The sequence below is a fragment of the Stylophora pistillata genome, chromosome 8 (genome assembly GCF_964205215.1).
Source record: "Stylophora pistillata chromosome 8, jaStyPist1.2, whole genome shotgun sequence".
Taxonomy (NCBI): domain Eukaryota; kingdom Metazoa; phylum Cnidaria; class Anthozoa; order Scleractinia; family Pocilloporidae; genus Stylophora; species Stylophora pistillata.
In genome coordinates this window covers 21,202,872-21,230,758 of record NC_142526.1, presented here as the reverse complement: position 1 = coordinate 21,230,758, position 27,887 = coordinate 21,202,872, and the positions used below count along the sequence as shown (strand labels likewise).

Sequence of the window (27,887 nt, the reverse complement as noted above, 5' to 3'; positions counted from 1 at the left end):
GATTTGCTCAGCTAAAACAATTGATGTTGGTTACTTGGGCTTCCATCCACATGAGTGTAACAAATCGCGCTCAGACCTCTTAATCAGTTGTCGCAAACTCGACAGACAAATTCCGCTTACGTCACTATCACCATAACAACAGGGATTAACGCATTAACAATCAATCAATCAATAATCTTTATTTATACACGATAAGTATTTAAAGCGACACTTCGCTAGTGGGGTCGTGTCTAAATAATTAAGTAAGATAACTAGTGAATTAGAGAATAAATAGGATATACCCAGCTAAAATCATATCGCTACTTACTACTTACAAGTCTAAAACGATAAAAGCTTAAAATTCTAAAAAACAAGGTGGTACTCTAATATCGTCTAATTATTAACACTAATTACACTTAAAATCTTCCTCCCTTCTGGTTAATGTTTGAGAGGAGATACAGTCGAAATCAAGGTGCAGCAAAGCCTTGGATCGTCTGAACAACTGAACAACTTAGATCGTCTGAACAACTGAACTTCTGCCTTCTACTCGTTTGTGAGCTAAGAAGGGCATTACGCTATATTGTGAATAGGAGATATTCTCTACTTCGCAGCTGACTCTGGTTCTCAAAGGAGTTGAGAAGTCAACGAAAACGAAAATATAACAGTTGCCGCGCGATTTCGCAGTAAACGTATTTGGTTCCAGTCAGTATCTGAGAACAAGAACAGCACAAAAATACGCATCAGAGCATAGCTCTTCGGTCTCAAGAAAATTCGTCATCAAGAATTTTATATCCCAAATAAGCAAACAGCCTCCGATTCAAAACTTCAACAAGCCTTTGAATGTGGTAGGAAAGAGATATCACGGCAAACGAACGTTGATTGATTTTCTCAATTTTATTGGTTTTCAGTTCTAAAGGCGTAAAAATCTCAAATATGATTTTTTTGCTGTTCTTGTTTGTGTTGCCCTCACTCATACGGCCGTCATGATCAAACCCATCCTCCCCCCCCCCCCCCGCCTCCAAAACAAAAGAGATTTTTTCATGACGTCACGAGACGTCCGCTGTGTTATTCTGCCTTCATCACATATCCTACAATAATTTCATCTTTTTTCTTTGAGATTCTTCTTCATCTTCGTCATCTTCCTCTTCTTCTTGGAAGACAGTTCTGGGTTGGGTACTACGAGAAAAAAGACAGGCCTTTACGGAGATACTACAAGTTATTTAATGTGATCGACAGCATCGTGACAGTCACGTGTCCGACAAGAGATCATAATGTGGGTGGGCCCAGTTGTTCGAAGACCGATTAACCCTAACCCAGGGTTAAATTTTAATCCAGATTTCCTTATTTCTTTATTCAAGAGCCTTTTTGGGATAATTTCCCTATTCATTTTGGAGCATCCAATCATCAAATTGTAGGCAATAATAATTAAATTGAATTTTCTTTTAAAGCTTTCAGATCCGAAATCAAATTTCACACTAACCCTTGGCTATCTTAACCCAGCTTTGAACAATTCGGCCCTGATATCTTACTGTCCGGCTTAAGACCAGAACACAATAACCCGAAACATCACGCTCTGTACTTAGTGCGTTATTGAAAATCATCAGTTAGAACTGACGTTGACAAAAAGTTGCCGCAATATCTACGTTCGATAATTGCACCGAAACTTGGTAAAACCAGGAGCCAAGAGCTCAAATTGTATCAAACTTACTGTGCGTATGCTGGTGACACCCAGTAAGGATCTTCAGCGGCAGCCTGAGGACAGAAAAACATGAAGTAAGACGGGCACAAACACTTTTCTCCAAACAGACCGACAGAGAGAGAGAGAGAGAGAGAGAGAGAGAGACAGAGACAGAGACAGAGACAGAGACAGAGACAGAGAGACAGAGAGACAGAGAGACAGAGAGACAGAGAGACAGAGAGACAGAGAGACAGAGAGACAGAGAGACAGAGAGACAGAGAGACAGAGAGACAGACAGACAGACAGACAGACAGACACCAGACAGTCAGGCAGGCAGGCAGGCAGGCGGGCAGGCAGGCAGGCGGGCAGGCAGGCAAGAGTAACAGAGACAGAGAATCGGGAAAATTTTGACAGAAAGACGAACAGGTAGAAAGACGGATAGAGGGAAAGAGCCAGACTGTCACAAAGCAAGACACAGAACCAAAACATTCAAGTCACGATGACAGTTGTGCAGAAAGACAGATGCAGACAGCCATGTGTGCAGACAACCAGACAAAGACAGGTGTGAATGAGCTAATATATAAAAACAGAAAGAAAGAGATCAAAAGATCGACAGACCGAGCGACAGACAGACAGACGGACACGCATATGCGAACGATCTTCGCAGTGAGGAGCAGTATTTAAGCAATAGTGAAATTAAGACCTGAAAAAAATTCAGGCCTGTACGGGATTCGAACCCATGACCTCTACGATGCCGGTGCAGTGCTCTACCAACTGGGTTCGAATCTTGTACTGGTCTTAATTTTTTTCAGGTCTTAATTTCACTATTGCTTAAACAGTGCTCCTCACTGCGAAGATCGTTGTCATAGGCGTTTCTTTAACCGCAGTTCAAATATATGATTTTCATCTTAGCAGATAGACGGACATTAAGCTACATAAAACGCAAGGAAACGTGCAGACAGGCGAACTGACTGACTTTTCCGGCAAAGAAAGAACAAAGCAGAGCTACATTGTATACCTTTGCGTGTTTGAGGATGGCCTCACGAGGATGCGAATCATCTCTCATCTCCAGTGCTATGTTCTTAACCACATAAGCTGACAATGACATACCAGATGTAACTCTACCACCATGGCCTGGAAAAAATAGCCACAACATCAATTTTCGCAAGCGTGTCACACCTGTCTGTGCTCAAGTGCTTCCTATGCAGGTTTAGAGGCTCCTTTTATCAAAATACATAGTTGTTATCAAAACTCAGTTTGCTATAGAAAATTATCCAGTTGAGAACCCAAACTAATCTAGGACTGCTTTGGTTTTGCCTTCCCGCGCTCTGTGATTGGTCCAGACACCTCACGCCACCATCCCACACAATTAGGCACAAAATTACAACCAATCAAGACATCGTCACTCGTGTTTTCCAACGCATAAGGCAGGTCACGTGAGTCTCCATTGGCTCCACTCTAATCTATTCCCTTGTGTTGTGATTGACCTCTGTGAATACATGATATGCGCTTAGAAGAAACTTGAACGCTCACCTGGGCCAGTGACTGGCAGATCTGGCCTGTGTGATTTGAGAGGGTCCTTTCGGTCTGCTTCTTTCACCTTTTTCTTATTTTTAAATCGCTTTTCACGGAACATAGGTAATGAATGTGCTATAATACAAGACAAAAAAAATATTGTTATTTTAGTAACAGATAAAATGAACTAACTTAATTAGAATTAGGGACGTGGAATCGCATTTAATCAACTTTTGTAATTTCATTGGAATCTCTCCAATTCATAACTGAAAAACTATCCAGTTAGAATAAATAGAATTATACTTACGAGTGATAATGTGATCTTTCAAAGGCATCTCTTTAGATGCGACTTTTCTTTTCACATTTCCGGCACAAAGTTTAGCTCCCCTTTAAAATTCATCAAAAACAACGAGGGAATCAATGTTAAGAAGAAACACGTTAAAGAACTATAAACACAACAAACGTAAGCAACGAAAACTAAAGCTTAAGAATCAGTTTAAAGGCCAACTCACTTGTTGCTCTTCTCGGGGTCAAAATATACTTTGGTAGTGCCATTCCCACAACCGACAACAATCTGGTTTAACTTGGGGTGCCATAAGCAACTAACGACACTCTGAAATTAACAAATGGTAAACACCACAGCGTACACTATTGAGTTATGGATGCACGCGGGAGGTTGCTAAGCACGAGAGAAGCGTAAGAGTCGCTCGAGGCGATAGCCGAGAGCGACTCTAGCTTCTTGAGTGCTTAGCAAACCTCCCAAGTGCATCCATAACTCAATAGTGTACGCTGTGGTGTTTACCATTTGTTTTATAACATAACATTGATACATTGTAGCTAAAGAGTTCCCTTTTATTTAACAAATCTTACGCGACCAGAAAAGACAAGCGCGCGCGTAAAAGTAGTCTTTGCATTTGCTCACGTCAGCAGCGTACACCCATGGGCAAATGAGGGATGCTAAATTGACCAATCAGAGCGCGCGCTTTACTTTGGTTATGTTATAAAACCAAACAGACAGTGAGGGCAAGGGCGTTTTTCTGTTGAGTGTTGCAAATCGAAAACAGAAGTTATGACAAAAGATAGGGAGAAGAAGAGGTAAATATCACCAAACAGCCAATGAGAACTCTGAGCAAAATCAAGCAAAAATTCCGACGCTAAGAAAAACGTAAGGGAGGAGTTCGAGATAAATTTACTTCTATATCAAACCCTTAAAGATGGCAGCGCGAGTGAGGGAAGATTAGGGCGATGCCGAATGACTTCAACACTGAGAGCACTTCAAGTTTGCTCGAACACAAGACTATTTCGCTGCATTTGTACATATAACCAGTTTTTCTGGAAAACAGCAAGCAATTCACATGTATTAAAACCAAATGCATTAAGTTTCAAAAGTTTAAATCTCTTTCTTTTACTTCCACGATGAATTCTCAGATAAAGGATGATAGAAGTGATGGTTGCCAATCATTACCGCGGTTTCTGTCGGAAGACGCAACCAGGACACTTTTTCACCCTCTTCCTTGACGGGATGCTACGCCATCACATCCTGACCTGGGTTCGAACCCTAATGCAGAGTCCAGCCTGGTAGCGGTTGGACTAGCTACCGAATAATTAACGACACAAGTTCAAGAGCAACAACAAGAGTAACTTACTGACTCCATCACATCAAACTCGTACAGTTTTCGCAGGGAGTCTCTTTCCAGGAAAACCAGCTGACCTGATCCCTAAGAACAAAAAAAAAAGAAAACCTGGTTAGATTAATCTTTTGAGCAAATACTTAGGCACTTCTACAGCCTCTGCAAGGTTCGCCGTTAGAGTAAACGGGAAAATAAATCTCGGCGACAAAAACACAGCGAGGGTCAGACAAAGAACAATAAATACACAACCGCTGCTCGTCGCTCGCAGGCTCCTTCAACGTCTCTTCTCGCTGAGGGCCTGCCAGAATGCTAGCATGTCCATAGTGTTGACAAGTATATCAGCATCTTTCGACCAAGCTAAAATTTTCCATCTTCTATAATCTGAGCTGAATTTATCTCTACGGTAGTTTGCATGTTGTTTTTGTTGTTGTTTTTTTTCCAGAGAATGAAGAAGTACAATGTCGAACGAGACTCACCTGTCCTTTCTTCACAGATGTTCCAGTTACTATCAACTTGTCGTCTGGGCTGTATAAACATGACGTCCTGAGAAACAAAAGGATACCTGACAAATTTTCTTTTGTTTACTCCCCCGCTTTGCTTATTTCGCGAGGTTTGTCAAACCGGTTCATCAATTTAGAGCAATTTTAAATTGGGTGTGGAAAGAAATACAGGATTGTAATCCCATTCTTGTGACCAATCAGAGTTCAGAACGTAATGCATTATTGCAATGGATTTTCTTCAATACGCTCCATAATAAGTCTAGCAAACTCGCGCCATACGCTCGACCAATCACAGGTAGCCTTCAAGTAATTACTCTGAACGCTCATTGGCTCCTTTTGATGTTAACCTTCTTTATGATTGGCTGTTGTGATCTCTTTCATAAAGACTCTGACGACTCTCAATCGAAAAGCGCCCTACTGAGAACAAGACGCCCTTTGAACAGGCACTTTCCCTGTAAGCTCTACCGCTCCCGCTAATTCACTTTATCTTCCCCACTTGCGGAGCTAATCATTTTACAGAGTTGTACATAAATACTGAAAACTATCAATGAAGGCTCACTGTGGATAGTAGTTTGTTAAATTCATGGCGACACTAAGATAGTCCTTGAAGTTCCTCAGATCCCAGGTTTTCAAAGTATCGTCACCTGCAATCAATAATTCAAAGTCAGCTTCTTGAGAATCACCAAATGAAGTATTTATGACAATCAAGCAATGGGCGCATTGTTTTCCAAATCAAGTAATCTAACAGTCAAGCATTCTTCCCGATAAAATCTTCAAAAATTGCTCTCTTAACGGAGCGAATTTCAGAAAAAGGAAATAAAAAACCCATGAAGAAACAACTTAATATGATGATTGAAGACCAAATATATTACTCGCAATTTTCCTGAACCTTTTGACCCTGAGAGTGTCCAATATCTAATTTCTCCTTACAGTAACACCCCTGAATCACACATTTAGGTCAGGAGAATCAAGGAAATGATCACCAACGACAAGTTATTGATCGTTAACCAAATTCTCCGTGTCAGTACCTTAGAAAATGTTTAGAGAACAGTATGGGGAATATGCATACTGACGTTAGGGTTGAAGGGGTTAAGAGCCAAAAAAGCCTTTGTTGTGGGTAAAATTTATGATAGAGCTTAAGAGGTGGTCTTTTCTTGCACAGGAAACAAGGGATGAAATACTCCACAACAGAGCAACGTCAATATGACAATAATATTGATGCTTTCAATAGTTCAATCGCCAAATCATGAAGTCGAAAGGTAGTCAAATTCCCCTTTGCTCCCTCCCCTCCCCAGTAAGTTCCATTTTGTACAGCCTTACTCTTACCTCCTCTAGAAGCCAGAGAGTTTCCTTCATGGGAGAAGGACAGACACGATGTGTCACTACCCAGTGCATGCGCAGTTCGCTGAATGTATGTCGTGTGGATCTGTTGAGGTAAAACTTATATTCAGAGAAATGCATTATGTTAAGAGTAAATGACAGTCAGTGCTTATTTTATGCGACAGAAATTTCGACCATAGCATTCGTTACTTCACCGACGGTAGGGGTGTAGCCAGCTTTCGACTTGTCGTAGGACTTTTCCCCAAGAAAATTCAATTTTTGACGCAACATTTTTGCAAGACTCGTGTCATAAAAGTCAAGCAGGGGTAAAAAATTGTGGGCCCGGGCCTACGAGCCTATAGGTTGGCTACGCCCCTGGTTGGAGTGCAATTCTATTTTGTAAGACCTGCAGTGTAATCAAGTAATGACAATAGTCCGTTGATAAAAGAAGAAAGTATATTAAGGAGCCAATGAGAGTCAGTACTCACGCTGGGGAAACGCGAGTGACGATATTGATTTTAAACTTTCTTTCTTTTCTGTTTTGTTTTGGTGTTTTAGTCCTAAATCAGATTGTTTAATTCTTTAACCCGGACGAGTGAGTGGCATCTAATTTTACCTTTCAGTATCACTGCTGATTTAAACATTAAGGTCATGAGGATAAAGGAAATGATCGCCAACACGAGAGGCTCGTGATACGTGAACAAATTCAGGATCCAGGTAAGCACTGTTAGAGAAGGATTTTTTTGAAATATCATTCGTTTTCCCGCCCTTTTATGGATTCGCCGCTGAAGACCGTGTGCGTCCATCTCATTTTTATTTCCTATAGCGGCCATCTTGGTTTTGTTATATTTTGAGCTCGAAATGAATTATTTTAATTGACGACTTATTCCTGATTATTCAACTGTTCAGGCATCGAGAACAAGCACCTTAGGAACTCCGTGGGGAACAGTGTGGAGACCATGCACAAGGATGTTAGGGTGTAAAAGGCTCGGATCGGAAGGTAGCGCTAGTTTACTAGACCAATCACATAGCGCAGTAAAGCAAACTTATTGCAATCCCGCTTTACTTTCGACTCTCAACTTAAAATAGCTGTGTTGCTGATTGGTATTCAGACCACCTACTCAGAGTGTGATCATGGATTACTCCCGCAGAGGCAGAGGACATTGGTGCCAGCATAGCAACAAAAAAGAGACTTACAAAGGGTTTTCTGGTATCCCACGCTTGAATGGAGCCATCCTAAGAAAAATAAATAAATAAAAAAAGATAAACCAAGGTTGTAGTTGTTTTTAATTTACAGTGCTGTGGTAGACATGTAAAGGCTCATCATTGGCCAATGCAACTAATGCTTTCTTAAGGCGATTGCCAGGAGATGCAAAGGTCGAACGATTAGTGAGCTGAACTCTAACTGAACAAAAGATCATTTTGTTGTGTTCTCAAACAATATCCTGAATTTATTGTTACAGAGCCCCTCTCTGTCCTATAAGACCTCTTACCGCTGTCTGTTTAGACTGCAGCTGGTGTTCGAGCTTGGGTTTCGCCTTACAGCCCCTTTTTCGGGCAGAGCCGCCAATTAAAGCGTCAGCGGCCACTTGTGGAAAAAGTAATTGGAACCCCCCGGTACGAATTGTCTGAGGACTGTGACGAAATGTCGGGGGGTAGCCTGCGATGGATGAGCATACCACCCCTGCGGAGCAGCAAGACTCCTTATTGCGCAACAGAAAGTAGTTAGAGTGCAATTCAACCAACTGTCTTAAAAACCAAATTCAACCTCAAAACAGCCATTCAGAGCAAAGGAAAATATTAAGGAGCCAATGAGAACTCAGTGCTAAAACTAGCAACCCGCTCCTAAGCGGGAAAATGCGAGTTACGAAGCCGCCATTGGTTTTAGTTGTAGATCTGATTAGTAAAGGTAATCACATGATTTCGAGTGCAATTTGGAATAAATAAGCACGAGTAAATTTTTTCAAAGACAAACAAATTGCATGAGCCCGTAGGGCGAGTGCAATTTGTGGTCTTTGAAAAAATTTACAAGTGCTTATTTATTCCAAATTGCACGAGAAATCATGCGATTATCTATTAATAATATACATGAAAAATACGAGGTAGCTTCTCATAACTACGCAGAAGAAAAGCGCGCGCATCACGTGCAAAAATAATTTATTCAAACCCTGCAAGTGACATTGACCTTGACATTGACCTTGACATTGACCTTGACATTGACATTGACTATTCATTCTGACCAATCAGAATGTCTGGTTTGTTTCTTTCTGTGCACTGAATTAACCCTCTTCTGCACTGAATTAACTCTCTTCTGCACTGAATTAATTGAAAACTGCATTCATCTTAACCAATCAGAACCGAGAAATTTTTTCATATATATTATTAGGTGAGAAAGTGGCACCAGTTTTCTCGACTAATCACTAGGCGACGTAATGCAAAACCAAAGAAACCCTGTATTATTTTCGACACCCAGTCGGAAATAGCTTTGTGTGTGTGTCAGTGAATAGCATTCAAGTCGTCCACGGACCAACTCGCCCACGCCCAAAATGACTCTTCTATTGATTTGATCGGATACCGCACAAGTAGTTACACTCTACTTGCAGCTGCCGCTTGCATCTTGGAAACGTCTGTGCTCAGTTTCCTTCATGTCTAAGTAAAAACAAGACAAACTGCTCACAGTTCAACTATTCCAAGTGCATGTGGTAGTCACAACTCACCTGACATGCAGAAGCAATTATCCGTCCATCTTTACTAAAGCAACAATGCGTCGGAATTGTCTTCTTCCCTGTATAACAACAGAGGTTGCAATAAAATGTACATTTTAAATAATACTCAAGACATACTCTTTGTTACGGAGACATATGGCAGGCACTGTAAGTGCGTAGACTACGAGCAATCCCTCCTTTTCGGCGAGTTCAGTCTCGTGAGTAATAAGAATCGGTGAAAAAAAAAAAACACGTTAGCGCGCCCCACGGAACTCCGAGAGTGTTGCGCACGAAAAGCGACTTGCGCGACAGACTTCGCCGAAAAGGAGGGACTGCTTGTAGTGTAGTAAGCGCGGGACTTTCTCACCTTGTTTGTTCTTGGTCTTGATAACAGTTTTATTTTTCTTGGGATTTTCCGTGTTCCATATTCTGACAGTCCTGTAAAACAAAGAATCGTTGAGAAAAGAGCTTTACAAGAAAACAGACTCACACACGCAGAGCATCGTTATAGGGTCGAAGAGACGGCAGGAAACTGATTATTCCAAACTTAATAAGAGGTATTAAGTGAGAACTTTCAAAATTTAATTACAATGCAACAATAAAGTATCACACTACAAAGATAGAGCAACATAAAGGGTACTAACAAAACTGTTCCTATTTTCTTTGTTCATCATGAGATGCATAAAAAATGGTGAAATGTACATCTTTTCCAACTCACTTTTTCTTGAACACATGACATTGGTGGTCAAATTGCAAAAAAAAAAAAAAAAAAAAAAAAAAATGAGATCTGTATATTTTAAGCATGGACAGCTAAATAAAGACTTTTGACAAACCCATCATTGCTGCATGTGATAAATTCATCCTTGACCTTTGGATTCCAGCATGCATTGTTCAACATAGCAACATGTCCCTGGAAAAAGAGTGACAAACAGTGTACATTTCTATGTAAAAGACAAGTATTAAAAGCCACTGAAAAGGTGTCCATTGTAAGTTGGTTTTGCCACATTTATGGCCCTCAAAGAATTTTTGTTTTTTGATCATCACTTGTGTAAGGTTTCAATGGCTTGAAAATAATTAAAAAACAATGGGTGTAAGTTATGGTTTGGAAAAAAGAAGTGAAGAATAGCAATAAATATCAAAAAATTCATACCAGACATCATCATATACAAGTTTGAAAATAATTTAATTATTACTAAAATAAATGTTACTATTTGTGTTTCCAATTTCCTAATCAATCTTTCTTTCCTTCCTATTTGACTTCATTTTGAATGATAACATAAGCCATACACATTCTAACTCTCAGAAACAACAATTCAATTAAATTTCCTTGAAATTTTCATACAAGGTCAGGTAAATATACCATAAGAATTAGTAAAACCATCATTTTGAAACAATTGTTATCATATAACCCTGGTGAATTCTCACAAATGGCTGCCAAAGACATGCATCATCTTCATGAAGAGAATCAGCTTTCAGATTTTGGGATCAAAAGGGCTGAGAATCATTCATCAATTAGAGAAATACAAACAAACAAACAAACAAACACAAATGTATCATCATACTTTAGTTTTTGCCATGTCAACAATATACTGATCCCCTTTCACGCATTCAAGGACATCAAACCCATCTCTGTCTATCACCTTCGCCTGAAATTACAAAATCATATCAACTGATAATCATATGATTTTCAGTGCACTTTAAATTAAACCAGCAAAAATTTTTTTCAAAGACCAAAAATGAAATGCACAAGCCCATTATAACAAAGCAAGTGTAACTTGAAAAATTAAGAAGAGAGTACACTTTTATCTCAAATTTCACAAGATAGGCATCTGTAATGGTTACTTGCTTACAGTAAACAGATGTGATCAGCATGTAACTTTGCCCTATAATATCCATACATTTTCCAGCAAATAGGTGACGAGAATGCTCAAACTTTTCAAGTGGAAGTTGTTATCTTGATCTACATGCAACATCAAATCCTCATAATCAATTTATAAGGAAATGTTCAGCAGGCTAGAGGTTTAAAAATCAATTGTTGGAAGTTAAAGGATAATAGATTCAACAAGTGGTGAAACTGTAGCAAGAAGTTATATGTTGGTTACCCTTAGAGGCTATTAATGGATTTATTTCTTTTCTTTTTTTTTACTAATTTTCAACCACCTGTTCTGTCTAAATAACATAGTCTAAGCCAATCTGCGCCCTAAAATTTTTGCTTGCATATCAAGTGGTATACCATCAATGCAAATTTCCTAATTTAAGTTTGTCATTGATTTAATTTCTGAAACTACAAGTACTCTGATTCTCTCAGCTTTGGGTCCTTTAAAGGAAAATACCACCCAAGGGAGACTTGAGTACATTTTCTATATGAAGACATATTGTCATTTTTTAAAAGAAACTCATGGCCTAATGCCTGTGGGACAGCATAACCTAATTACCTGTGCATTTCCAGAAGCAACTAGAATGACATCTCCAGTGATACTGTATTGTATAGACTTGATCTGATGACATTCAAAAGGCTGCAGAGTTCTAAAGGCACGACGTGAAGCATCCATGGCATTAAAATCCCAGAACTTTATCTGAGATAAACAACAGACACTGACAGTCAATCAATGTCAGACTCATCATGAGATTGAAGATGATTCTAGCCACACCCTTTTCTATATCACATGTTTTAATATTATAAAAATATTACAAAAATATATTGCTGGAAATGCTTTCCTTACAGTACCTCATAATCATAACCTCCTGACACAAGGCGTGATCCTGATGGGTCTAAAGCAAGGGCAGAAACCTAAGACAACAAGATAGACAAATTTCAAATGAGTTGTGAATGTGACGAAATAATCACAACTCCTTTGTATGATTATTGACAGATTACCATGAAAAGGAAAATATCAAATGTCAGCCTAATTTGATCAAAATAAATCTCTCATTACATAGGGTTCATAACCTTTTTCAGAGACAAAATACTTTCAAGGACTCTTTCAGGACCTTTTCAAGACTCAGACTGTTTTTTCCGGGACTCCAAAATTCCCCTTAAACCACTTCATTCCCAAGGTTGAAAATAACTTCTCCTTACAGTCTACATGCATTTCTTATAACATAAATTCTGAAAACTTTATTGCTTGAGTTAAGCAGATTTCCCGGATTTTCAAGTTGTGGAAAATGTCAGCCCTCTGAATTGGGCAACTTTCTTTGTATTACAAAGTTTCATGACTCAAGAGCCAGATGGCAGTGATAGTCTGTATCTTGAACAAGAACTATGTAATTTTCGATAAGAATTAACATTCAAACAACTCAACAGTTTTGTTTCCATGGTCCAATGAAATTTCATGACTGATGGGAATTCTTTTTTCGATACTCTGAGGAAAAAAGGAAAGCCAACACTCAAATAACTACTACTGATAAACTAATAACGTGAAATAATTTCAATATATCAACAAAGTTGAAATCTTATGGTAAATTGGCCACCGTTATGATTATAAAAGCTGATGTTTCAAGCGTTAGCCCTTTGTCGGAGTGAATGACGAAGGGCTAACACTCGAAATGTCAGCTTTTATAATCGTAACGGTGGCCAATTTACCACGATTTCAACTTTGTTGATATAATGAAATAATAACATGAGTGCCAGGTGCATACAATTAGTTGGTCTGTTAATTTGACTGAACTGAAAAGCAACATCTACTATGTATCTATTAAACATTGGTCGCAGATTAAGTCATATAACAAGCTGCTTAAGGTTTCAGTAACGAATTTTAAGTCACGTCAGACTTGAGCGTGAGTCACATGTCAATAAAAGTTATTTTGCACCACAACGTAGAGTGTAGTTTCAGATTTACAAATTAATTTATACGTGTATTTAAGACCAAAACATTGAGACACATTGGTGATATGTAACAGACGTGGAATAGCTTTTACATTTGTGATATAAACTCATCCACCAGATGGACTTTGTAACTGAATTACCTCCTCATCAGTTTCATCATCATCACTTTCATCATAGTCATCATCATCATCATCATCAGTATCATCGTCTTTACGCTTGTGTCTGTCTGGTTTCTTAAAAAAAAAAGGCTTTAATTTTAATTTAATTTAATTTAGTCCATTTTCACTGCATTAAGTTTTTGCAGTGGGGAAGGACTAGAAAGGAACATAGGAACCATTCGTGCTAGTCCACCCTCCCACCCATCCCACTCCAGGGGAGGACATCCATCACACAGTAATCTCGTGTGTGGGAAATTAACGTCTCCTGCCCCAACCCTGCAGGAGACGGGACCTCCATTTATTCGTCCCTATCCGAGAAGACTAGAATATCTAACCATTTCTTGGTATTATAGAAAGGTAGCAAATTCTTCTCAATTATTTTAAGACCTTGAGTGTTGGTCCGGCCGGGGCTCGAACCCTCGACCTCCCGCACAACAGTCCAGCGCTCTATCCATTGAGCTAACCAGGAGGCGGTTAGACTAAGACAAGTATATTCCTTCAGTACGTTGCAAGAAATATTAGTATTTCTATTATGACTGCTACAAATGAATGAATGACTGACTGACTGGCTGATTGACTACATGAATTACTGACAAACTGACTGATTATGGCTACTGACAACCATGATTAAAAATACACTGTAGTTTTATTACCTCAACATTGCTATATGATGGTGGCATGATGACAAAAGGAGCAGGTTCATCATCACTGTTGATAGTTTCCATCAATGATTCTAAAAGCAAGAAAAACTGAAATCTTTAAAGTTGGCCTAGGCTATAATTTTAGTCATTTCATCTACACTGCACTGTGCTGAAAATACAAATAATTAGGACTGTGGTTAGACCATGAAAATTGCATGATAGCAATTTAAAAATAAGATTGTTGTGATTGTAAAATATAGAAGCAATTGGATTGACAATTAGATAAAAACATTAACTCATCTCTAATGATTCATTAATACATTGTTTATACTGTCCCAGCCACCAAACTGTACCTTTCTGTCTGCTAATTGACATTTCCTTGGCTGTTCGTCTTGCCTTTTCAAACATGTCATCCACACTGAATTGTTTTGCTGCCTTCTTTCCTGTGAATTCAGTCGTATGTAATGAAAAGTACAAAATATTTCAAATTTACATGAAGCTTTGTATTCATCAATTATTATTTCAGGTTGCCAAGGAAACCTCTCTTTTTCTCTACAATCCCACTTCTTTAAATACACGTTATAAGTCACATACTGTATTATTATTCTTAAAGTTTCCTCCTTTATCTCTAGGCAAATAACAACATATAATAATTCAATATAATTTGGACATATCAACAAAGTTGAAATGGTAAATTGGCCACTGTAACGATTACAAAAGCTGACATTTTGAGCATTAGCCCTTCGTCTTTCCAAGTAGATTACTGTTAACCCTAAAATCCCAAGAGTGATCAGGACAGAATTTCTCCTTACAATATCAACACAATACAGGGGTGTGGTCTAGCAGCACCTGGTGGCCCCTGGTGGCCCCTGGTGGCCCCTGGTGGTCCCTGGTGGCCCCTGGTGGCCCCTAGTGGCCCCTGGCGCCTTACTTTTGCTCTTGGGCAACTTAGGAATTTTAGTTTTTTTCATATGCTGGGCAACCTGTATTTCAAGGTTTCAGAGCAGTGAGCTCCCTTCACTTTTTCTTAGAGCACAGCCTTGCAAAATCAAGCAAACAAGTGATGCAAATAAAGAAAATTATCAACTAGGGGATTATTGTTAATCCAGAACCAAATTTTCCAAACTAACATTTTAAAAAGTGTCAGGCAAACAGTGAGGAGAATTACTAACAATTAAAACGATATTGATGACAGATTAGTCTAAAATATCATTACCATGTTTATTACATCCATTTTGAAATCACTGGTGTTCCCTGTAATCTGATTGGCTCTAATTGGTGCAATTTCTTCATGAATCACACCATTTTTTGCTCTAAATCGCATCATTTTATGCTTGACTGAGTTTTTGACGCATGACATCAAAGTCTTTCTGTTTTGCATGCAAAATAAGATGTAAAAGCATTTCCAGTTCCGCTTATTATTTAAAACCGGCTCAGCACTGCACCAATAAAATATTTTAATTGACTAAGTCCTGTATTTGGGCAATTTCAAGATGGATGTAATAAAGTGGTAACTGAACCTCGTGTTGTGCAATTTTGGTCTGAAATCATACTTGTGATTTCAAATCAAACTCGCGCTGCGCGCTCATTTGATTTTGAAATCACGCGTATGATTTCAGCCCAAATTGCACTCCACTCAGTTTAATTACCATTATAAATTCACTCTTTATTACTGCCCAGGAAATAAAGGGCTAATTTGGAAATAATTTTCAGGACAAAGTGTACTGCCTGCTTCAGTTGGAAGATACAAGGAGACCTAGAAGGTACATGTAATGGATAAAATGTAAATAAAATGGAATAAAAGCAAGGACTCCCAGGTACTGAATCCAGTTTAAGCATTTGCATAAAACATAATTATTTGCATACAATGTTTGCAGCCACTTAAATTTCATCACCTTTCATTTCATATCAGTAATATAAATCACTTACCAAAACCTGAAAATCCCATCAGGGCCTTCATTGAATCTGAAGTTTCACTTTCCTTTATTAAATCAGCTTAAAAAAAAAAACAAGACAAAATAACTATTACAACAGTACTACTTTTGAAGTTCAGACATTTAGCTACAAAATCACAGCTCCCAAATCTAATACATTGAGCTTGAGACTCACACAAGCAAATTTAATCTTATGCTCTCACGCTGGAACTATCATTTCTCGCACATTTTAGGGTTTCTGATTTAAACTGTTGATTTTGAGGAAGCAAACTACTACTTAAGTTAGGTGCCTATAAAATTAATCATCCTTCTAACTACAATTTACTCCTTGTTCCCTCTGTACTTGCACTGAATGCTTTCCAACAGTGGAAATTCTTGCTCAGAAAAAGGGAGGCCCCTGTTGTAAGGATAGCCTGAGAGTTACTCCTTTTAAATACTGTATATTTTGCAGTAAATGGTTTGAACCCAGGGGTAACATGTGAAGGTGTAGTCTCTCCACTTGACTCTGATGATGACTTCCGCACAGGTTGTCCAAACATCAGTCACTGCCACCGACAACAGTCCTTCTCAGGACTACACTCACCCGGACGATCAGACTACACCTTCACACTGTATATTTTTCAAACATATTTATGCACAAATTGAGTATTAATAAAAATAATGCAGGTCTTCCCTTCTTTATTTTTTCACAAATTTCACTAGGGTCATGTCTTCATACCCCTATACCAACAAACTTGCCCCCTCCCCTTACCCCAAAGTTGGTGATGCCCATGACATCACAATCAAAGTCTATGTAGTAAAAAATCTCACTCTTTGTCAGCAAATCAACTTGGAAGCTAGGCTCTGAAGTGTATATGTACATAGAAAAAGTAATATAGAAATTCTATTTGTCATGGCACCCTATGTACCTCCACTCTTGGATGACACACTCAAAGGCTCTGTTGATGTCGCTCGTGTTGATTCTCCTGCAGTTCGCGTGATTTTCTCATTCCTGTCTTGCTCTCGGCTCCGTGACGGGCGAAAAATGTGAGCAACCGAGTTAGACTGATTGTATTTGGATGAGGCTAACAACAAGACAACAGTAACATAAAACGTTTTTGAGCGACAGCACATTATAGAGCCATCACCGAATTGATAACTCCTGGTTACCACTGCACACTCGATATTTAAATATGTCCCACAAAGTTTATTAAAGAACTTTGAGGCTGAAATTTCATATTTCATGCGCCTCGACCTCAATCGAAGCTGATGGAAGTGATGCCCGAACTCAAAACATTCTTATTAATGAATTTTACCTCTCAGCGCTCGCATTTCTTCCAGGTCCTCATCTTCCATTTCACTTTGTCACACGACGGGGAAAATCAGAAGTACGTTACAAATATACTTGAAGGAAATTGTAATGTTTTGATGGCTGGTCAATCCGCCATGTTGGATTTCTTGATGTAATGCGCATTCTCAGTGTAGTAGCATCCGCTGAAAAGTCTTAATCACCGAAAGTCATTAGTTTTCGTTCTTTAGTTCCAATCAGTCCTGACAGGACAAGCCGCTGCATTGAAATAACATCGTCACTAGTGGGGATTTGTCGATCCAGAATACCCTAAGCGAGGCCAAGAAAACGAACTTTGATTTATCACAAATTAAGAACCAGAGATTTACGAAATTACGGAAATATAATAATCAGTCAGGCGCTCTCGTCATTTACGGCGCGAAAAGAGTAGGTACTAGAAAACAAACGCGGACTGCATAAAAATGAGGCAAACCGGCGGGAAAACTACTGACTTGGAACACTTCGTTTCTGCCGAGAGAGAGACAGATGAAAAATGTGTTTAAACGGACCCTTATGAGCGGGAGGTGACAAAACGCGGAGCCCTACTCCATGGACTACCTTAATGGAATAGCCTTAAAAGTAATGTATTCGTCAGATAAAATACTTTATAAAGATGGTAAATCGTTTAGTTGTACACATCTTAAATTATTTTGATCTTGCCAGCTGTATGATTGTCACAGTTCAATACAGTCCACGAATAGGCCTTTTGGAGCTAGAGATCACTTCCTTAGATACCGCATAGCAACGCCATACTGGAGAGCAAGCACTTCAGTGATCTCAGACAGTATAGAGGTCACAGAGGCCTGCATTCAAACAAAGAATAAAGCGGATAACAGGTCCGGCAAAAGCTATCCCAATTCGAGAAATCCAGTAAGAAGTAATCAACAGCTTTCCCGGAGTGTATCAGCAGCAAGATCACACCAAAATTCGTTTTTCGCTGATACACTCCAAGGAAGCTGTTGATTAAAACTTACAAGATTTCTCGAATTGGGATACCCTTTAACTTGTTATCCGCTGTATTCTTTGTTTGAATGCAGACCTCTGTGATCTCTATTTTGTCTGAGATCACTGGAGTGCTTGCTCTCCAGTATGGCGTTGCTATGCGGTATCTAAGCACGTGATCGCTAACTGCAAAAGGCCTATTGACCGCCATCTTGAATTTAACATTAAACTGCTGGCCACTTCAAGCCAAAGGCTTAATTAAATGTAATCTGTGAACATTTTCTTTAATGGACCGATTACCATCTTCATCTTCTTACCTTCAAGAGGCCAAAAGTACGGACGTACTTCAGTCGGCAGCGGGTTTTACGTCTTTCAAAATACCTGGTTATGTAGGGTGTCTGTAAGGGGTGTGGCGTGTAACCTATCAACACAAGGCCCCATGGGTTTCTTAATTGTGTGAAGCGATGAGGATAAAAGCTAGGACTTAATAAAAAAGTAGTTCATGTGTTTAAAATTACCTTCTCTTCAGCCATCTATTTGTAGCGTAATAAAATTGAGTATGTAAAGAAAACAACAGCAAAAAAAAAAAACACCGATGGGTCAGCAAACACATCTGACTGGGGCGGTTGATTTGGAAAATGCAGTAAGTTGAAATATTCTACCTCTTGCAAAACTCGAAACAGTGGGTTTTGTTCATCATATGGAGTTTTTTGTCTTCCGGTAAAAGCACTCATTACACAGCGGTAAAACCAAAATGAAGAAACCAGTAAGACTGAGAGCCTCAGCCTGGTCCCCAAAAAACTGGACTGTATCGAACTGTGACAAATCGGAGAGCTGGCAAGCTTAAAATGTATTAAGATGTGTAAATCTATGCGATTTACCATGTTTATAAAGTATTTTATTTGACCAATATATGAGTTTTAGGGGTACTCCAATTAAGTACTCCATAGGGTACTCCATGGAGTAGGGCTCCGCGTTTTGTCATCTCCCCTTGACCAACGAACCTTAATTTCCCGATTAATTGCCTCTGTAACATTCTTGCAAGGCACAAGGTACGTGGACTGAGTTCACCTTTAAAATAACTTCGTAAGCAAAACAAACTTCTCGTTTGCTCGAATTTTCAAATTCTTGATTTAAACTAGGGAGAAGTTTGAAAGTTTTGATTAGTAGAGAGTGTAGCTGCATAAATTAAACAAAGAGCTTCTAAATTAACCTTTGGTCGGTTATCTAAGAACATTGTTCACACTCCGTTTGCAACAGAATCCAGCAGCTCTTGCAGCAAAATTATATTCGTTTTTGCTCAAGTTAAACAGTCTTCTTGGGAAAATGTTCCAACAACCTAACTCTATTTTAAGCAAAGCCGTATTCCCAAAGGCAATATATATGTTGATTTTGCAATTGTTATCTTTTATCCAAGTCACTGTATCGATAGTGTATGCACAGTGAAATATGAGGTTATACGGAAATCTTGTCGATCTCTAGCTATGACATCTCTAGCCTTGCTTTTTTGTTTTGAAGCTGTTCGCTTCGATGTGCGAATTTCTCCTAAATTGACTGAAGGAGTACCCACCGTGGATAGAAGTAGGGAAGAAATGAGAGCCGTGAACGAAAGACTGAATGGCTACAAGAGAAAATAACGGTCCCATTATTTTGTCTTGGTGGCTGCGAATTCAAACATGTGACATTGTTATGGAGGCTCATTCTTAATCTTCATTTAATTTTCTTCGTTATCATTGCAATTGTGGAAGTTCAATACTTGTGTTGTTTTTATTGACATCGTCATCATCTGCATTTTCATTTTACCGTGCAAGCAACACCATTATCTATAATCATTAAAGCGTTTCAATTTTCTACTTGCAATGTATTATCAAGTCAGTTCATTGGTTCATTTTTGGAATCTTTTTTCAGTGGAAGGTATAAAGCGTCGACTTTGAAACCTCCGGTAAAATGGCCTAGGCACCAGTATCTTCCGTCTTTCTAGGACCGGCCATCAGTAGTCCTTCTTTGCACGCCGTAGTTTCTTTCTTACTTTGTCTCTTAACTTCTTAACCTTCATCTTCTTGGAAATCCTTGATCGATGTAAAATGCAAAGCTTAACTCCAACTTTTAGATTCACGGCCGTTGTTGGATCAGGGACGGTTGCTGTTTCATAGCCGGATAGACTGATATGCCATTGGGAATAAACCGATGGAAACAAGGCCGTCTTCTGCAAAATTTCTTGACAATTGTTTTCGTCAACATTCAGTGGACACAGCTTGGGTTTATCTGACCCATAAGGGTTTGTCAAAGCTTCGCTTTCTTTTCTGCAAGCATCGGCTCCCTCCAAGTACTCAAAGACGAAATTTTTCTCTGGAACTATTACGTAATTTTTTCCATTCGGTGGTGTAAGCTGGTTCTTTCCTGAGCTTCGCGCTTCAACTCGCACCATGCGTTCTGTGACACTTTGTGTTGGTACAAACACTTCGAATTTCTTCATGAAGATGGCAGATCCTTCATCCCGTTCGTTTATCCAGTGGTTATCGACCAACCATCTCCCGTTTGGTATCTTAAACGTCAGACGTTTTCCTGCATAAAGATTAGTAATATCCAGGCCATTGGTTGCCGATGAACTTGTGATTGGAACGTTCTTGTAGGCCTCTACATCTCTGCAGGTTTGAGATACGTGGGAAACAAGATTTGCAATGTTAGTGTTTATACCTTGGCACACACTAGGGCGAACTCCACCTCCTTTGTATTCTAATATGTCACAGTACGATTCAATAATCTGCCAGAGATTGGTTTTGTACGAGATAAAGGAGACCACTGTAAGAACTTTGAGGCTCTGTACAACACTTTCACCCTGTTCATTCTCATTAGAACCTTCTTCATAGCCAGCCGTAATACTCGCCGCGGCGTTTAGAGACGTCACAGATCTCATATACGTTGCCATGGCCTCTATTAGCTCGAACTGAAAGTCGTACACTTCTTCATAGGTCGCGATCATTTCCTGTGCAAGAACCTTTGTTTTAAAACACAAACCAGAGCTTTTTACTTTCGCAACAATGGTTTGGGCTAGAAGAGTTTCTCTGCTCGAAATCACTTCACAAGCGTCATCAACCATATTTTCCCAGGTTGTGGTCATGCCAGTTAACTCCGGCTTCTCTACTTTTGGGTCGTAAGCTGCGTAGTCTGCAAGAAATTTTTGTTTCTGAGTTTCAAAATCAGCACTGTACTTTTCGTTTCCAGCATCTGTAATCAAGACTCTTATTTGCTCGAGCACACCAGTGTTGTTTTGAAACCTGCTAGAAATACTAACTGTGTTATCCTTGAGTGTATTAAACGACTTCGCCAGACGGGCTACTTTACCCGATTCTGTTAAACTCTTCCCCAACTTCGCTGATCTGTCCATAAAGTCTCCCAAACTCGAGCCTCCAAAAAGCTTTTCTAGGGGGTTCATCACAACGGCTGCTGCCAGTCCCACCTGAATTGTGTCCTCAGCAATCTCCAGGGCAACTGCCGCTATGGCTAATTTCAAGATTTCGTTGAATTTATCGCCGAGCTGTGTGCTCAAGGAAACAATTTCACTGTTGTACTTGCTAACTCGTTGATTGATGAAGTCGACATCAGCCTTAGCCTTCACTTTGTTGAAGGTTTCCACCTTTTGAAAATAGGTGCGAAGACCCTTGAATCTATCATTTATTGTCTTGGTCAACTCAGTATTTAACCATTCAACAAGTTTAGTCATAGCGGTCTCCTGATTTTGAACAATCTCGAGGATTCTGTCCATTTCAGTGAGACTTAGGAAGGTTGGATAATCTATGTTAGTGTTAAGTAATTTTTGAACGTTTCCTTTAGCAGGGGGCCTTAGTGATTGCAGATAAACGTCTACCTGTACGATCGCTTTCCAGAACATGCATTCACTCTTCTTCGTGATACTTGGAAGGTCCCACGAGGTGTCACAACCCGATTTAATTGTTTCTAACCCTGGTACGAAGGCCATCATCTCATTCAGCTCAGTTATCTGTCCGCTGCTAATGAATTTGAAGATTTGCTCTAAGTTTTTGACAAGGATGTCGTTTAGTTCCGTAACTGTTTCTGGGAATACTGTTTCAAACTCATCTGGACTATTATGCTTCAGCATCACAAATTGCAAAAGAAATGCATTCCATTCCACGCTTGTTCTGCTTTTACGTTTCACCTCTTGGAAGGTATCTACGAGTTTAACAAGTTCAGGCAAAGACGAGCAAAATGTTTCATCACCTTGCTTTTTTTCACACGCCTCTTTGATCTCCTCTCTGAGCAAACTGCCTTTCCTTTCATCAAAAATATCAGTAAATTGTTCAGGATTGTTTCCTAATAATCCGGATGCCATCCTACCCTTCACGTTGTTGCTTTTCACGTCTTTGTTAAGAGATGGTAGACAGCCTCTAAGCATTGGATGAAGAAGCCACAGATCTACATACAAGCCGCGCAGGTTAGTGTCACGCAAGCGATTGAAATCGGAGCTATCCACAGTTTTCAAAAAACGAAATCTGTATAAACACTCTGGGTTGAATTGCTTCGACTTATCAAGACATATTTTTTTGACTGCATCGACAGCACCTCTTTCAGGTAAAACACCCATTGCTACTAGCTGTTCTCGTACACTGTCGAGATCTCTGATGACAGCACTCATGGAGGTACTGGTGCGAAGTTCATTAAAGTCCCTGCAGAAGTCGTCAAAGCTAATTTCATTCTGGTTTGAGTTTCCGTTCTGAGCTGTCGAAGTTTGAACCAATAAAATTCCCCACAAAAGTACAAAGGTCACCATCTGGGTTTTTCCTTGACAAAAAAAAAAAAAGCAAGCAAACAAACAAAGAATAGAGAAGATACGTTGGAAATTCCAAGAAGCGTTAGCTAAAGTCGCCGGCTACTGTGCTCTGGGTTAGTGGAAGTCCCATCGAATTTCAGTGGAAAACAGTGGCGGATCCAGGGGGAGGGTCGGGGGGTCCGGACCCCCCCATCAGACCTTACGCTTACAAATTTGAGACTGAAATTCTTATATCGACAGGATCGTATATCACTTTTTAACTGGCTTATTTTTTTAATGAATCCAAGTAAACTGTAAGCGGCCAAGGAATATAACGTGCAACCGCGACTGGTGGGAGGGGGTGTGGGGGAGAAGTAATTTGCCTCGGTCTAACATTCCTTTCTGAACCAAAGTTTGGACCCCCCCAATCAAAAATTCCTGGATCCGCCCATGGAAACATAATACATAGCTGCGCCGGTAAATTTGCAGTAATCTGAAAAGCAAATGTTGCGACAGTTCCAATATGGCACTAAAAATGGGTAATGCCCCACTAGCTGAGGTAGATGTTTGCTATCGATTTCGTTGAGCCATTTTCATAACAAAAATCGCACCTACCTTACTTTTTGTGTACCTAACACACTTCTCAACTATCCTATGACACATTCCTTACTTCTGTGGGGTGTTAGCCAATTGTTGGATTTTTACTATTATTTTTACGGATGTATTTTTTTAAATTATTTTTTGCGATATTTTTTCATTATGTTGCCCATCCTCAAACCATGCCATTAGAATAAGAATTCCACTTTCGATTTTCGGAATGCACTTGAAATTTTTCATATCAGCCAAAGATCGTCTTACTTTGATTACTGGTTACTTGACTGAAATTTTTTGTTTTCAATCGCTATTATTCCATAAAATGGAAAGTAACGATCAACTACCGACTTCAAATAAATCAAACGAAGCTTCAAGAGCTGAATTGATTGCGAGTAAAGGACTTTGAGAAAAGGTTATTCAATCCACCAGACAGATCCAAAGTTTGTAGACTATTTTGCAATTTCGATTCCAACATAAGTTTTTAATGAAACCTCCAAAAAGCTTTAGACAGCCACACTTATCGAGGAATACTTTATAAAGATTAAGTATTTGTAAATCTCATTACAAAACTTTGTTGGCAAGTGTCTACAATTAACAAATTACGTCTTTGTCAGGTCTTCATTTTCAAAGCTATCAACTACCAATTCAAGTCAGTTCTTGGGGAAGTAGACTTGTTAGGGAAAACTTGTCATAATTTTCCACAATACACTGCTTAAGGAAAGTAACTTTTTGAGGGAGAGCTTCTTGACGGGTACATGCTAGTGTTAATGCGGCTATATTGTTAAACGATAAAAATCGATCCATATCTAATCTGAAAATATTGTAAGGGTTTCCTTATATTGGTGTTGGGAAAATATATTACTATAAGCCATTCAGTACAAAAATTATAATAAGCAAAGTTGATTATTTCCTATTCCTTTTGGCGGTCTTATCTTACAGGTAGAATTTCTGTCACCTTTTTTTTTATTGTAATCGTGAATTTGACATGAAAGTAGATGTTCAGTTTTTACGGTCATTAGAACTTGTGGTAGAATATTCCGGTTATCTTGCAGTAAGCTATATTTCAATTATGTTGATCTGTTTGATAAAGAAGAGAGTAAAACGCTCTGTTAAAAGTCAATCTCGCAAAGGAATTCCTGGAAATTCCTACTTCTTATACTTTCGACTATTTTCGTTTTTAGATCAAATTCTACGTGAAATTCCCGATAAAGAAAATACTTCTTAAATTTTAATTTGACACCTTCAACACCTCGTTTTTTAGGATTACCTAAGGGTAAACAAATTTATTCTCCGTTATTCTCACTGAAGTTTTCATAAGATATCTTGTTCTAGGAACACATATTTAGCTCTCTTGAGGGCGGTACATTGGGTACGCCTTTTCTTCGAATTTTATGTTAATTCTGTTGTTATGTAACCTTCTTCGAAGGCTATTTTCTCTTAAGATATTTTTCAAGTATGATTCTAATTCTGCCAGTTAAGTTCATCACAATTTTTATATTGTCAATCTTATTTTTGTTTTGCCCGATCTTGACCGTAAGAGCAATAAATTTAAGGTAGAAAATGATTTTTTAAGGCGTAAATATCTCGGAGATACCTACTTCAGTAGTACGCAGGAACTGTTTCTGGTAACTTTAAGTGATTCTCTAGCTAAGTGAGAAATGATGACGATGCTTTAAGACTGACAGTTTAGTAAATGTCACCTTTATAAACTGATGACCGGCATTCCCACTCTATTCTGAGCTAGTTCCTTGGGCAGTAAGTTGTGTAGAATAGAAAGGAATAAAGAAAAATCAAATTTGATACTGAGTGTTACAAAAATAGCTCCAACACCATAACTTATGAACGTTTTCTGTGTCAACATAGATGTGTTACGTGGCAAATTCTGAGCATGGGCTTGTAGTTTTTCTGACAAAACCTTTTTTATTATTTTCTGACGTTTAAACTGCTTCTGAAGCACAAACTTTAAAACGAGTTCTGTTCAAAATTCGATTGATGATTTCATATCAGCAACTTTGAAGAAATTACGAACTGATGATGTAACAGTGTAATTCGCGTTTATTATGTTCTATTTATCATAGTTGTTAGATTTTCATGTTTATTTAACAAATTTCTCGTGATTCTATTTCAACAGTGTAACTTTTCAAACCTTGCCTTGAAAACTGCCTCATAAAGAAAAATAGATTTAAAAAAAATTTCCTGGTTCTGAAATAGAGGAAATATTCTACTTGCAATCTCTTTTCAATCATTTAATCGATTTTCCGGTGGATGGTAAAAGGTTATCACCCGTATAGCGAATAAAGTAGAAAGAAACAGGAAATTACAAATTCAAAGATAGTTTTGAAAAGCAAGAGGATAGCGCCCTGAACTTCGCTTTCTCGAATAGTCCTTAAAGATCGTTTATTTGTTCTCAAGAACTGAGACAAGTTTATGAGTAACAGACCAAACATAAAAACAATTAAAATTATTTTCCTCGTCTCCGAAAAAATTCGGAGTTTCTAACGACGTAATTTCTCAAAATTTAAAAACAAATGTTTGGCTATTATCAAAATATAATTTTAAAAAGTATCACGCTAAAACTATCAATATCCGAAAGAGGAGGGTGTTATGCAACAACTTGTGTTCTCAAGACGAATTAACACAAACAAATTTATGAGATGTTTGTGCGATAAAACTGCAATCACTCACCAGCAGCCGAATTCATACACGATATGTAATGGTAATGGTGTCTGAGCCGTTGCTTGTAGAGATCATAAGATCACTATGTTAGTCGACGAGTTCATCCGAATGACGCAGCTTTTTTCAACTTATTTGACTTTTTACTCCTTATTACCTCATGCTTTATGACAATAGGCAAAGAATAATCAATAAATGATTTAAAGGTGGCTTTATTTAGTCCTAACAAAGACAAAGTGCAGGTTTCTGGTTGTCTGCAATTGTTATTAAGGTACGTCGAGTAAACTGCAGTCATTACCATTACTCGATAAAATGAGTAGTTTAAACCTTGTTTCCCTTAAAATCAAAGTTGTTCTAACATCTCCCAGATAAGACAGTCTGGTTTGTTTAATTTCTTTAGCCGATAATTTTTTTTAATATCTTTTTCAAATCCTTAATTTGAAACCCTCATCTGGAATGAAAATTAGGACGGCTTTACAAGCCCGTTAAGTTACCGAGATCTTCGAGAAACGGGCCTCAGAACAACAACGTTTTGTTAGGTTTATTTAAGTGTATCTCCACTGCTAATCAAAGACGCCAATCACTCTTAACAGGTCAATCACAGGTCATGCTGTCTCGTGTCATGACATCATGTTGCTTTGAAGAAGATCAGAGGCGAAGATAAATCTTTCCGGACCAGACCTGACAAACTGTGACGGACAGAACTTTCCCTGAAACTGAATTTGTCAGGTCTTCAACCTCACTTGATAACGTAGATTCACTTAAGGAAGGAATTGTTACAGTTAGCTACAGTTCAGTAAACTGCAATTGGTAAAACTGTCAATGTACAAATTCTATTGAAAAGAAAGACGTTTAGGACACTTCAAAGTCTATATGGTGTAGCTCGTGCGAATTATTATTGGAGAACAAAAAAAAAAAACCGCCTCCCATTACAGAAGATCGAGGGAGGCCTTGTTGCCCCAGCAAGTGCGATGTTACTTTCGATTGTGTATCTAGATTTTCCTTTAGACGATGGGATAAGTATCGGATATGACACGTACCGTTCTCAAAACTTGGTAGGTGAAAAAATGTTAGAAAGGACAAATCCACAGGCGCCACAAGCGTACTGTGTTTGATTTTAGGTCTAAAGGTCATTAAAGGGGATACCAAACATATTTAAAACACAGGGCGCCCACACAAGCGGCGCGTCTGGTCGTTTGTTCGAAATATAAAGAAATGTATGGGAGAGTATTGAAGAGTCGTAATATCGTAAACTTATACCGAGGAATGTCTATGTTAAGGCTCAAAATAAATGTAAACCTACCTCACTTGCTGTGTATTGTCGTTTTTATTGTCGTTTTTGTGGCGAATTTGAGCGATTTGGTAGATTTTGCGTTGACTGTTACTCTACTGTATAAGAAGGAGACAAGGGTGGAAAGCTCATTTTCGACCGCTCCGCTTTTGAAGCCGATTTTCACCCAGAAAGTAGAATCGCCCGGCTTCCAAATCGAACACCTGATAAACCAAAAGGTTGATGCTTCTTCTCGTGTCATTCAATCAAAGATCCATTCAAAATCCAAGCGTTAACCGCCAAAAAACTTTCGAGAAATGCAGCTTTCCAAGCGATCGGCATCCGCGGCACAGATTTGGTGTGCCAGAGAACAACCGTCACGCTGTTTGCTCCACACTGATAGGATGATGGTAAACAATGCCCTGT

General features: G+C 38.8%; 2 protein-coding genes across 2 annotated transcripts; both read right to left on the bottom strand.

The window, feature by feature from the left end:
• Positions 1 to 153: 153 nt before the first annotated feature.
• Positions 154 to 17,368, bottom strand: LOC111332226 (WD repeat-containing protein 70). The gene is made up of 24 exons (XM_088731632.1): positions 17,183 to 17,368; positions 16,796 to 16,951; positions 15,883 to 15,948; positions 14,307 to 14,396; positions 13,966 to 14,045; positions 13,295 to 13,387; positions 12,631 to 12,690; positions 12,057 to 12,119; positions 11,764 to 11,904; positions 10,891 to 10,974; positions 10,162 to 10,238; positions 9,696 to 9,766; positions 9,341 to 9,408; positions 7,821 to 7,859; positions 6,630 to 6,729; positions 5,863 to 5,947; positions 5,280 to 5,346; positions 4,819 to 4,890; positions 3,685 to 3,785; positions 3,480 to 3,559; positions 3,191 to 3,307; positions 2,676 to 2,791; positions 1,688 to 1,731; positions 154 to 1,155 (listed from the first exon to the last, which is right to left on the bottom strand). Exons 1-24 carry the CDS (start codon positions 17,220 to 17,222, stop codon positions 1,068 to 1,070), a joined length of 1,998 nt encoding a protein of 665 aa, XP_088587758.1. The 5' UTR covers positions 17,223 to 17,368; the 3' UTR covers positions 154 to 1,067.
• Positions 17,369 to 19,853: 2,485 nt separating this feature from the next.
• On the bottom strand, positions 19,854 to 26,334 carry LOC111332217 (uncharacterized). The gene is made up of 2 exons (XM_022937517.2): positions 26,204 to 26,334; positions 19,854 to 22,956 (listed from the first exon to the last, which is right to left on the bottom strand). The coding sequence occupies exons 1-2, from the start codon at positions 26,217 to 26,219 to the stop codon at positions 20,147 to 20,149; spliced, it is 2,826 nt and encodes a 941-aa protein (XP_022793252.2). The 5' UTR covers positions 26,220 to 26,334; the 3' UTR covers positions 19,854 to 20,146.
• Positions 26,335 to 27,887: the final 1,553 nt, after the last annotated feature.

Bases quoted from the DNA above. Each gene is read 5' to 3' on its own strand.
- LOC111332226 (XM_088731632.1), bottom strand. From the start codon at position 17,222: ATGGAAGATGAGGACCTGGAAGAAATGCGAGCGCTGAGAG. The intron at 12,120-12,630 runs GTTGAGTTGTTT...TTGTTGTCTTAG, and splicing joins TGGACCATGGAAACAAAACT to GTTTCTGCCCTTGCTTTAGA. The intron at 10,239-10,890 runs GTATGATGATAC...CTCTTTTTCCAG, and splicing joins TTGACATGGCAAAAACTAAA to GGACATGTTGCTATGTTGAA.